Genomic DNA, 13,460 nt, shown 5'->3' with positions numbered 1-13,460 from the left:
CCACAGCTAGAAGAAGATCATTAGAAACTCTTAAAAGAGCAGTTTCAGTACTGTGACGGGGCTTAAAACCAATCATCATGCATGAACAGAACTATCCAGTTTATAAACAGTACATTGATAACTTCACATTAACCCAAAACCAGGTTCAGAAGAAGGAAGCCTTTGTTTGCTCCTCTCGAGTATCACTTTATCGTCAACTGCATTGCATCATATTACACTGTAAAGACGATTGCATACGGGTTCTCTTATTCATAAAGTAAATATACTTTTGCCATTGTCTATTACTTTAGCTATTCTTCCTTGTTTTGTCCTTTATTGCATATTGTTTTATATTTATTGTCTTGTACTTCCTTGTATATTCTTAATATTTATCATCTTTGTAATTTATTAATAATAATTGAAACCTAAATTACCAAGTGCATCTACACAAGCACTCACATCCCCAGGACGACCAAACACAACAATCTCAGTCTTATTTTCATTAAGACGAAGAAAGTTCTGATCCAGCCATATTTTTTAATCTCTCAGGCAATTAAGTAATGACCGAAATGAAGCTTTGTCATTTGTTTTGACAGGCAAATAATTTGTACATCATCCACATAACAGTGGAAGGAGATATTATGTTTTCTAAAAATATACCCAAAGGGCAGCATATACAAAGAAAGCAACATAGGGCCCAATATAGAACCTTGGGGGACCTCACAAAAAAGAGGGGCAACAGATTAAGAAAATTCACCAAGGTGAACAGAAAAATTTCTGTCTGTCAAATACGATTGAAACCATTTAAGGGCTATGCCCTTAATGCCGACACACTGTTCTAGTCTAGATAAAAGAATTGAGTGGTCGACCGTATCAAAGGCCGCAGTTAAATCCAAAAGGACTAAGACAGCAGAGTTACCAGAGTCCACAGCTAGAAGAAGATCATTAGAAACTCTTAAAAGAGCAGTTTCAGTACTGTGACGGGGCTTAAAACCAATCATCATGCATGAACAGAACTATCCAGTTTATAAACAGTACATTGATAACTTCACATTAACCCAAAACCAGGTTCAGAAGAAGGAAGCCTTTGTTTGCTCCTCTCGAGTATCACTTTATCGTCAACTGCATTGCATCATATTACACTGTAAAGACGATTGCATACGGGTTCTCTTATTCATAAAGTAAATATACTTTTGCCATTGTCTATTACTTTAGCTATTCTTCCTTGTTTTGTCCTTTATTGCATATTGTTTTATATTTATTGTCTTGTACTTCCTTGTATATTCTTAATATTTATCATCTTTGTAATTTATTAATAATAATTGTCAAAATGAACAAGCAATAATAATAATTGCATTTGAACAGTTTGACCCTCTGCTTTAATCATGTACAGAAAATGAACACGTTTTTTTTTTTTTTTTACAAATGTACAGTGCTAAAAACAGCACTTTACTCTTAGTTTCTTGAGAAGTACAGTCTGAAGGTGAAAAGTACAGATGACATTGTGTGTCTCAGAAATGGGCATTTACTAAAGCTAAGTTACTTTAATAACAGATGCGACACAAACCCTTGTGAACACACTCTGTTTTTAGTTCAGTTTGCTGAACAGATTTATCCATCACAGAAACACTCTCTGTGTGGGATACTCTCTGGCTCTTGATAACCCTTTACTCTACTGTATTATGACATAACATGACTCAGTGTGTCAAGATAGTGTCTAGATGAGCTCCTGCTGCTGTATTTTCTCTCAGCGGCGGAGCTAGAGCGCTCCCGTCAGGCCTTCAGCTGTATCACACACACGGCTTGTGTTGAGTTCAGTGAATGTTCTCAGGCTGATCCACTGCTAATAGAACTAAACTCAATCTCAGCATTAGTCCTTAGTAACAGCAGCCTGACATTAATGAATGACGGAAAATAAAATAAAACAATTAAAATAAAATAAGCATACTTTAAGTTCATTTTATTGTTAACTAGTTAACTTGAGTAAAGTTGCTTTATGTAATAGTATACTAATATTAATGTAGTAGTTGTATACTGCTCATGCATTTACTGTTCAGACATTGAATAAAGAATATTTCATGCAAGATGTAAATTATATTGGCTTATGGTTATTTTTACGAAACATGCACTCCAATTTTTTTCCCAGTGCATATGTAAAGTAAAAAAAGATATACATATACAATAAACTAGTAGTTTAACTTTTATAAACTAAAAGTAGGTCAACCCACTCCTAAGAAGAACTGAAAAACTACACGTACAAGTACACTAAAAGTGCATTGATATTACTACACTTACTGCATAAACATACTTGAACGTTACATAAGTTTACTTTTCTTGCAAAATGAACTTTGTAAGTAAAGTTATTTCTTAAACCTGAGCATTTAAGTTTCTAAAATTGTATGTAAAACATAAACTAGAGAACTACTTCTAAGAAGCCAATATGTGTGGGAAAAAAAGTGTTTAATAAGCTACTCTATTAAAACAGTAAAAACAACAGCAAGCCAAGTATACTTACTATACTTCATTGTACTTTTCTTAAGTATATTCTGTATACTCGTCAATATAATTCACCTTGACATAGTCACCACTGATAAGCTACTCCTAATTATAATGTAGAAACTTTCATTTTCTGTGAAGCTGTTTTGCAACGATTATTGTCGTGAAAAGCGCTACACAAATAAACGTGAATCGAACCGAATTGAAAATCGAATGTAATCCAAGTTTACTTAAGTATCGTTTTGCAAAGTATATCTCTGTTTAGCTTATATAAAAAATAGCCTGAAAGTATACACTCTTATTTTTCATTTAAAAAAAGTAAACGAATAGCACACTTGAGTCATTTTCTTTTGTTGTATGTTGATGACGTTTCTGCAGGTCTGACCTGTGGTAGTGTGTGTGTGCATGGATGAGTGTGTGTGTGTGTGTGTGCGTGCATGCATGTGTGTGTGTGCATGCATAAGTGTGTGAGTGTGTGTGTGTGTGTGTGTGCATGCATGTGTATGTGTGAGTGTGTGTGCATATATGACTGTGTGTGTGTGTGTGTGAGTGTGCGTGTGCATGCAATATACGGTCTGTACAGTATAAAAACCATTACGCCTGTGGGATGTGCCCACTTTTCACAAAAACAAACCTGTGTGTGTGTGCATGCATGAGTGTGTGTGTGTGTGTGTTTGTGAGTGTGCATGCGTGAGTGTGTGTGTGTGAGAGCGAGTGTGTGTGTGTGTGTGTGTGAGTGTGTGTGGGGGTGCGTGTGCTTGCGTGTGTGTGTGTGTGGGTGTGTGTGTGTGTGTGTGTGTGTGTGTGTGTGTGTGTGTGTGTGTGTGTGTGTGTGTGTGAGTGTGCATGCGTGAGTGTGTGTGTGAGAGAGAGTGTGTGTGGGTGTGTGCATGCATGAGTGTGTGTGTGTGTGTGTGTGTGTGTGTGTGTGTGTGTGAGTGAGTGAGTGTGTGTGTGTGTGTATGTGAGTGGTGTGTGTCAGGTTATATCTGCTTCTGTTTAGTAGCCTTGACACTGAAGCAGAGGAGTGTTTCTCAGCAGTTCCTCCCCTCTGCTCTGTGTTCATCCATCCCTGTCAGTGTGTGTATGATACATAAGGTTACACACATTGTTCACAAGTGTTTCTCTCCAGATTCATGTTGAGCGATAGAGTGTGATTTGGTCATGTGATCACAGCAGATGACCTGTATTAGACACTGGCTCTGTGCTTCACTGCGCATTAAAATCTGTCGGTGAGAAAAGTGAAAGTCATTAAATCAGTACCGGGACATACTACCAGCTCATAAAAGTGCGACATTTTTGATACACTGCCTTTTCCTACTTTTAAATCATAGATCACTTGAAAAGTTGGCAGGGACGTGTTTTAATAGAGCAGATGTTGAAAGAAGATCTATTTCATGAATTGCATGGTGGGATACTGTGGCGTTCAGATCTCTCTGTCTTTTAGGGAGAGCTTCTATTGGATTTGATGTAGTTCAGGTCATGACTCTGTGTGTGTGTGTGTGTGTGTGAAGGATGAGTGATTACAGTGATGATGATTGATCCAGATGGACAGTCATCACACAGAGAGCAGAATAAGCGTCTGATAAAACTGCAGTGAAGGCACATGTGTGCGTGTTTAACACAGCTCTGTGGCCGGCGTCGGGTTCCTTGATGTCCATTTATCTGAACCCACGAAAGCAAGAAGAACGTGTGCTAAAGCCATCATGTGCTGATGTAATGGCGCAGACGATCTGTGCAGTTCAAAAGGAGATGAAATATACTTATTTGATTTTCAGCTCGTTTTAAACCCCCGCAGCCTTGAACTTCTGTTACCATCCCTGTCAGTGTGTGTATGATACATAAGGTTACACACATTGTTCACAAGTGTTTCTCTCCAGATTCATGTTGAGCGATAGAGTGTGATTTGGTCATGTGATCACAGCAGATGACCTGTATTAGACACTGGCTCTGTGCTTCACTGCGCATTAAAATCTGTCGGTGAGAAAAGTGAAAGTCATTAAATCAGTACCGGGACATACTACCAGCTCATAAAAGTGCGACATTTTTGATACACTGCCTTTTCCTACTTTTAAATCATAGATCACTTGAAAAGTTGGCAGGGACGTGTTTTAATAGAGCAGATGTTGAAAGAAGATCTATTTCATGAATTGCATGGTGGGATACTGTGGCGTTCAGATCTCTCTGTCTTTTAGGGAGAGCTTCTATTGGATTTGATGTAGTTCAGGTCATGACTCTGTGTGTGTGTGTGTGTGTGTGAAGGATGAGTGATTACAGTGATGATGATTGATCCAGATGGACAGTCATCACACAGAGAGCAGAATAAGCGTCTGATAAAACTGCAGTGAAGGCACATGTGTGCGTGTTTAACACAGCTCTGTGGCCGGCGTCGGGTTCCTCGATGTCCATTTATCTGAACCCACGAAAGCAAGAAGAACGTGTGCTAAAGCCATCATGTGCTGATGTAATGGCGCAGACGATCTGTGCAGTTCAAAAGGAGATGAAATATACTTATTTGATTTTCAGCTCGTTTTAAACACCCGCAGCCTTGAACTTCTGTTACCAGATTTATGAATGTTATTTTTAAGATCATCTGTATAAAATGATTTACAGAGCTACTTCAGAAAGTTACGCCGAATGATGCACTGCCAGTTTCGCACAGCATCTGGTGACAACATACACGAGTCTATCTGAACCCCAACATAATCACAACAACATAAACCGTACTTCATTCTATTCACCTAATTAAAATTCCATCATCATATTTTTGTAATAGCTGTTGGGATAAACAAATAAACACATCAACACCACGGTGTTGATGAGAGAGCTCATGTTTTATTGCTGTTTAAAATGTAGGTGCATTTGAAAAGCTCTTCATTGTATCGATGCAGTAATTGAGAACATATTAAAATCAATTCACGTTGCATATGAGTGATTTTGGACAGAGGCTGTGTTACATTGAAAACTAAGTGGGGTTTTTTTTATGAGAATGAGAGACCAAATTTCTAATTTTCCAAGTTCTATAAATTCAATGTGTTTTTAATGACATGTAAAATAAGTAAATAATTTAAAAAAAGCTTTTTTTGGAGTCAATGCTTCAAAACATGTGCAGAAACTCTCCCTTATTTATATTGTATAAATAAGGGAGTATAAAAACACTTGCATATCATTGCTCTTTTGTTGATTTTGATTGCTTCTATTGTCCTCACACTTTGGATAAATGACTAAATGTAAATGTATTTAGAGAAGCCTTCTCTCTTCAGGCCGCTGGGTTCAGTAGTGTGTTATCACAGTGTCCTCCAGACGCACACGGCCCCTGAGTCTGTGTATCACATGCCTTCCGGCAGCCCTTCCTTCAGCTGCATGAGAGAACATTAATCAGGTTTATTAACATGACAGAGGCTGAATAAAACAAAAAGGCAACTTTGTGAATACATATACATTTTGTAGAACTGCATGGTGTGCAATTTTTTGTTTATGTATTGATTTTCCAAATATTCACTGATTAAAAATTAAAGATAAAAAAACACTTTGTGCAGGCACTTGTTTGTACTGCATGTGTTTGAGGGAAAGAGCGAGTGTTTGAATATAGTATTGATATAAGAATTATTAACAATATCAAGAAAAGTTAACTGTAATCTCTCCCGGTCCATTTACCTCAGTCTAGCCGACTACTGTATGTATGCATACACAGGCAGCTTTTGAGAAGACTTTAATATTTTGTTATAAACTGCCCTCTTATGGTGTAAAGGTGTAACTATGAGCACTGTTATTTCAACAAGATCTCTTCTGCTTTAACTGCAAACTGAAATACTTTGTTATTTAGTATAATTAGTTACCAAAAGATCCAGGGATTAAATACAATAAACTTTTAGTGGATTGGGTTTATGAAACATTTTAGATACATCTCAGAAACATTTGCTTCTAGTGTCTTTAGTTACATTTAGTCATTCAGCAGATGCTTTTATCCAAAGTGACTTACAAACGAGGACAATAGAAGCAATCAAAATCAACAAAAGAGCAACGATACGCAAGTGCTTTAGTTAATGTCTTACTGAGTATAACGAGATTTTAAAAAAAATGCATATATTCATTATCTGACTATTAATAAAATAGTCATTTGCTTGCGATTATGCTCTTGTTGTCTCAAACCTCATCTTAAATTTCATATCATTACCCTTTTTTAAAGACATCTTAAAATCAGTCTTCATTAACGGTTGAAACAATGGGGCGTTATATGTTTGAGCAACAAACAAAAAAAGCAGCAAAATGAGGTTAATCATGTTATTTATAAATGGACTGGCCAGAGTTTTTCATTATAAAGTGTGATTTGTGAATTTGCTTGGGAAATACTACTTCGACACACGTTTCATTTTGGAAGAGTGGAGAGAGGCCGCAGTAACGACTGATTGCCCCAGACACGCGTGTATGTTGTTCCTGCTAAGCTGCATCAAAAGAGAAGAAACTAAAATGTACATTTCCTAGACACATGGGGCAGTGAGTGCTTCATTTCTCTAGTTATTTATTATTATCTAGTTATAAGCACTCTGGTGTGGAGCATCACATGATGTAACTTGAAGTTGCGGGTACTTATATAACATTCTGTTTTACATGAATTTTTACATGACAGCGAGATCGGGGCTTCTATTAACAAACCCAGACTATAGAATGTACCGATGAAGGTTTAAACTTGCATTATGTGAGAGTTATAGGAACAGGTGAGGGACAGTGGGAATACTGATATTCTGGGAAGTAGCACTCTCGCTTGTCTGATATTTCTTATCTATTATATTATAAAGAGAGAGAAAAAAAACTCTTATAGAGGCTATTCATATCTTACATTTTGGGGGCATTTTTTATTAATCTTTGTGGCATTTCTGACCTCGCGCAATGCTATTTTAGGCCAATGCCAGACTAGGTTGCTTGTTGTTAGGCTTAATATTGCAGAAGTTAGATTGGCTGTATTGAGATGTTTTAATTTCACAGCAGTGACAAGCAATGCTGAAGTTTGAGGGTAGGGCTGGGCGATATGGCCTAAATTTATATCACGATATATTTCGATAATTCCGAATGTATGGATATATCGATATGAACACTATTAAAAAAAAAAAAAAGCCTTGTAAAACTGCCAAGAATGTCTGTGCATACAAACGTATGAAAAATGTATTTGCCAAGTCTATGACACCTCATATAAAACCATATAATATTTTAGAAAAAAGCCCAGCACAAATAAATTAATGTTCACCATTTAGCCTTCATACAAACAAGAAATGTGAAATCACTGTCAAATAAGCATCTCACACTCACCTAATTAATATTAATATATTTAACTTCAAACTATAGGCTAACATACCAGTCCAAAAGTTTTTGAACAGTAAGATTTTTAATGTTTTTAAAGAATTCACCAAGCCTGCATTTATTTGATCCAAAATACAGCAAAAACAGTAACATTTTGAAATATTTTTCCTATTTAAAACACGTGTCAAACTCAAGGCCTATTCCGGCCCTCCACATCATTTTATGTGGCCCGAGAGAGCATATGATCGTCTTAAAATAAAAATCTATGCTGCTTTATATCGTGAATTATGAAAGTGCGTATCAGTACCACAAGTTTCTGTTTCTATTTGGCGTTCTATTTATACGCAGAAATGGACTTTGGTGTGCATATGATACGCAAAGGTTAGGATTAGGGGTGTGGGGTTTTTCCATTGATGACGACTGCGTGGACGGCTCAAAGGAATAAAGCGGACCTCATCAAGTGCTCGAGCACCACCGACGACACGCACGGAAAAACACGATATTCTCCATTCATTTAACACATTTAAAAAAATCGATTGCAGCTTTCAGACACGACTTTCTTCTCGTTTTAATAGATCGCTTGAGGCGGTTTCTATGGAGTTGTTTTACTGACAAATGTCCAGAGCGCGTTATATACACTGTAAAAAATGATTGTGATTTTAACAGTAAAAGACTGTAAAAATGCTACGGTAAAAACCTGTTAACTGGTTAACAGTAAGTTTCCATACTATATTCGGTGAATAAATGTATTTTATTGTGAACTTAAGTTAAGTCTGTAAAACCTAAAATGTTGCTACCATATTTTTTACGGTGAAGTTCTGGCAACCACAGCTGCCGGTATTTTACCGTAAATGTCACAGATTTTTTTTTACAGTGTAGCCTATGCAAGAGCGCATCAAATGCGCGAGCACAAATCTCTCTGCTCGCTGGTAGATTCCCATTCATTCACTCACAGAAAACGGACACGCTCTCTATCAATCAGACACTACATGTGTGCGCTCAAAAATGATCTTCTCTCCTAAGTTTAATTAACGCAACCTGAAGTGTGGGCATCCACCGGCAGAAAAATAAATTGGCGCATATATGCCAACGAATGTAAATCAGTGTTTACATAGCATAACGGGAATAAATTTATCTGTTTCGCATGTGTCCCACATCGTCCCGTAAAATCACATCTACTGTCCTGCAACAGATCTATAGGGTGGTCCCCCTAGTGCAGAGTAAAAAATAAATAAAAAATTACTAACTTGTATTGTTTTCATTAAAATTGACTGATTCATTATATAAAAATAAAAAGAAGAGTAGATTTTTTTCAGGTTTCTTTGATGAATAGAAAGTTCAGAAGAACAGCATTGATCTGAAATAGAAATCTTTTGTAACATTATAAATGTCTTTATCATCACTTTTGATCAATTTAAAACATCCTTGCTAAATAAAAGTATTAATTTCTATAATTTCTTTCAAAAAGAAAGAAAGAAAGAAAGAAATCATACTGACCCCAAGCTTTTGAATGGTATAGTGTATAATGTTACAAAAGCTTTTTATTTCAGATAAATGCTGATCTTTGGATCTTTCTGTTCATCAAAGAATCCTGAAAAAAAATACTCAGCTGTATATTGATAATCAGCAAATCAATATATTATACTGATTTCTGAAGATCATGTGACACTGAAGACTGGAGTAATGATGCTGGAAATACAGCTGCGCATCACAGAAATACATTACATTTTAAAATATTTTAAAATAGAAAATATTTCAAAATGTTACTGTTTTTGCTCGTAGACCTTGTTAGGCGTATGATCTTTACTCTTTGCAATAATTATTATTTGTTTTTGCTTGGTGCAATGCCAAAAACTTGCTGTGTGACATTTTGCACCTCTAATAAGTAAAAAAAAAAAAAAAAAACCTGATCTTAAGTTTTATATACTGCCAAATAAACACACGGAGCCGGCAAGGAAAACAAAGGATTCATCAGGATGGTTGTGGGATCTTATATCTCGTCATGTGTATGTGTGTAGTCGGCACTTCTTAACAGGTAACTTTGTTTTATCCAAATGTTATTGCAGAAGTCCTCCTGTATTGGATAAGTCAGCACACCTGTATTTTAGTTCCAATGAGGGAAGGGACATTCTTTGTTGACCAGGGGAGAGGACCGGAGAGCTGCTTATTTCCTCTTACAAAAATTAACCCCGCACAATAAACAAAAAAACATGATTTCTATAGTTAAACCATGGTAACCATAAATTAGCCATGGTTTTGCTACACTAAACATAGTTTAACCAATGTATTTGTAGTAAAAATGTGGCAATTTAAAAAAGAAAAAGAAAACTATAGTTACTTTTACTACAATAAAACCATGGTTAATTTCCGTAAGGATCTGAACAAAGGTCTTTACTAGCATCATCTTTAACAACAACTAAAACGAATTTTAGCTGCACAGTTCCTTTCAGTTAAAATGCACTGCTTTGGCTGTCTTGCTGCAGGTTTAAAAAAAACGAAGAACAGGCTCACCCAGCCTATGTTCCATCATTGTTCCTCGAGAGACGAGCGCCGACTACAAGAAGATTAAAAAGACTGGATCGTCTCAAAAATCGAGAGAGGCATCGGTTTAGTTATCAGTGACAAACGCCCCCTCCAGAGAGTACAGATGAGCCAGATGTCCCCGTGCCCCCACTGGAAACCCCAGTCCTGCCTCCGGAGAGTCCATACGATCTACAGGTCCCCATGTCCCCTTCAGAAACCACAGTCTCCCCTCCAATTGAAGCAAGTCAAGTTTTCATCAGGCAGCGTGAAAGGAGATGACAACAAATGCAGAGTCATGACAGGCCTGTCATGGTCAGGTTTTGACATTCTGCATCAGTATCTGGTGCAGTTTGTCAAGCCAAGGTTCCTGTGCAAGCTTTCAACTGAAGACCAGCTGTTCATTACTCTGGTTAAACTGCGGCAGAGCCCTACTAATGATTTATTGTGTAGCATATTAAATATTGCACCCAGCACGTTTAGTGACATATTTACCCAATGGCTGGACCTCATGTATGCCAAAATATCCTTCTTAATTGCCTGGCCAGAAAGGGAATGCATTCGGAGCACGGTACCAGCTGAAGTGCTGGTACAGTACCCAAGGATTACTTAGATTATTGACTGTTTCGAGATAAGAATTGATCATTCGAAGAAGCTGAAAACTAGGTGGGCAATTTTTCTTGTTATCAGTTATATTTCATTAAAACGGTGTTTTTTTCCTATAACATTAAGATATTTCATGGCCACTTATTGCACAAACTACACTGTTGGTCTTTCAATGAAGAAAGATATATGCACATAGCATGTCAATAGCTCCTCACAGAGCAGTCACTTACTCCAGATACAAGAACTGGACTACAGTAAAATACTTCATTGGATGTCACCCATCTGGCGCAATTACATACCTCTCCAAAGGCTGGGGCGGGAGAGCATCAGATGTTCAGATTGTGAGGAACTCCGATTTCCTATCCTCACACTTACTCCAGATACAAGAACTGGACTACAGTAAAATACTTCATTGGATGTCACCCATCTGGCGCAATTACATACCTCTCCAAAGGCTGGGGCGGGAGAGCATCAGATGTTCAGATTGTGAGGAACTCCGATTTCCTATCCTCAAGATACCACCAAGCTGGAGATCAGGTCAGAGTTTAACTTGAAATGTGTTATGTACTGTACACTGTTAAGATCTTTTCATAGGACATTTACTATAAATGTTAAGTTTAACTGCCTATTTTTACTGAAAGCATTTCAAGTCAAGTTGTCCCCATGTTGCTCTATTCCCATTTGTTTCAAAAGGAATATGTTTGTGTAGTGTCCTTAACTTAGTTTTATTTTGTCATTTCAGATTCTTGCCGACAGAGGATTCACTCTAAAGGATGACTTTGCCGTTCTGGGTGCACAATTTATAATGCCATTTTTCACACGGGGGCAAAAACTGTTGTCAGCACAAGATGTGGCAAATTCTCGGGTCACGTCTAACATCAGAATTCACATTGGTAAGTATTATTAAGTCAGTAGTCGGTTCTCCATTTAATGAATGCTGCCCGATGTACCGCCTCTGCTGCCCGATGTACCGCCTCTGCTGCCCGATGTACCGCCTCTGCTGCCCTCTGTACCGCCTCTGCTGCCCGATGTACCGCCTCTGCTGCCCGATGTACCTCCTCTGTACCGCCTCTGCTGCCCGATGTACCGCCTCTGCCGCCTCTGCTGCCTGATGTACCGCCTCTGCTGCCCGATGTACGGCCTCTGCTGCCCGATGTACCTATACGTTTATGCTGGGATGTTGTGGATCTTAGGAGATGTTACAGAACCATTTCATGTAAATTTCTTCGATGTACTGAAAAAAATCTATATAGATTACTTTTATGCGGGTGGGAGCGGGACAAAACATGAATGTTGCATTTGTTTCTATGTTTCTACTTCATATCAGAGAAAATGAAAATGCCATCGAAACTTTTCTGAAGTTCCCGTCAGAGATACATTCATATAAAAGATACATACTGTATCTTCCCGTCAGAGATACATTCATATAAAACACCCGCGCCGTGTTTTGATTTTGAAACGTGCAGTGCTCTTGTTTATTCAAAGAAATCAAAGCCACAAATAAATCAATGTATGGGAAACACTGGGAATGGATATCGAAATATCGGAAATGTGTTTAAAAATCATATCACTGTTATTGAAAAAAATTATATCGCGATACATATTGATATTGAATTATTGTCCAGCCCTAGCACAGGGAGCTCGATTTGTGTTTATTACCTGTGTTGGCTGTGACAAGGAATGTTGAAGAGGGAGGCCAAATGAAAATAAAAACTCAAATCTAAATATGTATCTTGCAAAAAGGCACTTATGTAGTCAGTCTGATGCTCACAAATCCAGACTTTTACATTAGTAATAGTGCTGCTCAAAAATATGTATTATTATTATTATGTTGAAATCAGCTGAGTAGAATTTTTCAATTTAAAGGGGTCATATGATGCAATTTCAATTGTTCCTTTCTCTTTGGAGTGTTACAAGCTCTTGGTGCATAAAGAAGATCTGTAAAGTTGCAAAGACTAAAGTCTCAAATCCAAAGAGATATTCTTTATAAAAGTTAAGAGTCAGCCACGCCTACCAAAAACGCCTCATTCTAACACGCCCCCACATGTCTACATCACTATGTGGGAAGATTTGCATAACGCCGCCCAAATATTCACGCAAAGAAAGAAGGCATAACTTTTATTCTCGCTGTAGTATTGTTGACACCGCCGCCATGTCGTGAAGACGCTGTACCGAAACTACTTTGTTTGGTCTTCCAAAAGCGAACGATATCCGCTTCATCATGCCTGGAGCTGATCCGTGCTGGTCTCTGAGGAAATACATCAACTTCGCTGTGGATCGCCGGATCGGCTTTCACCGTGGACGAAGCGGAGTCCAGCCCGGGGTCGTCACATGTGGTTGCCGCAGGCATCACAGTATGGTGAGGGGTGTAACATTTCCGTCACACGCTTGAGGTATTCGGCCAATCACAACACACTGGATAGCTGGCCAATCAGAGCACACCTCGCTTTTCAGACCGATGAGCTTTGTAAAAATCGACGTGTTTCAGAAAGCCGGGGCATAGAGGAGAAACAATAATGTACAGTATGTGGAAAATAATGTTTTTATGCGGTTTAAGGTTA

At 37.9% G+C, this 13,460-nt stretch overlaps 1 protein-coding gene across 1 annotated transcript in view; it reads right to left on the bottom strand.

The window, feature by feature from the left end:
* Nucleotides 1–11,826: 11,826 nt before the first annotated feature.
* Nucleotides 11,827–13,460, bottom strand: part of LOC107567249 (E3 ubiquitin-protein ligase rnf213-alpha-like) — a gene marked incomplete at its 5' end in the record, with an annotated part of 11,264 nt that continues 9,630 nt past the window's right edge. Inside the window, one exon of the mRNA XM_016252895.1 lies at nt 11,827–12,058. Within this exon, the coding sequence (XP_016108381.1) occupies nt 11,827–12,058 (232 nt within the window). The remainder of the gene's footprint in view (nt 12,059–13,460) is intronic.

The sequence above is a fragment of the Sinocyclocheilus grahami genome, unplaced genomic scaffold, assembly GCF_001515645.1.
Source record: "Sinocyclocheilus grahami isolate Dianchi unplaced genomic scaffold, SAMN03320097.WGS_v1.1 scaffold1137.1, whole genome shotgun sequence".
NCBI classification, from domain to species: domain Eukaryota; kingdom Metazoa; phylum Chordata; class Actinopteri; order Cypriniformes; family Cyprinidae; genus Sinocyclocheilus; species Sinocyclocheilus grahami.
This window is presented reverse-complemented; position numbering and strand designations above follow the sequence as displayed.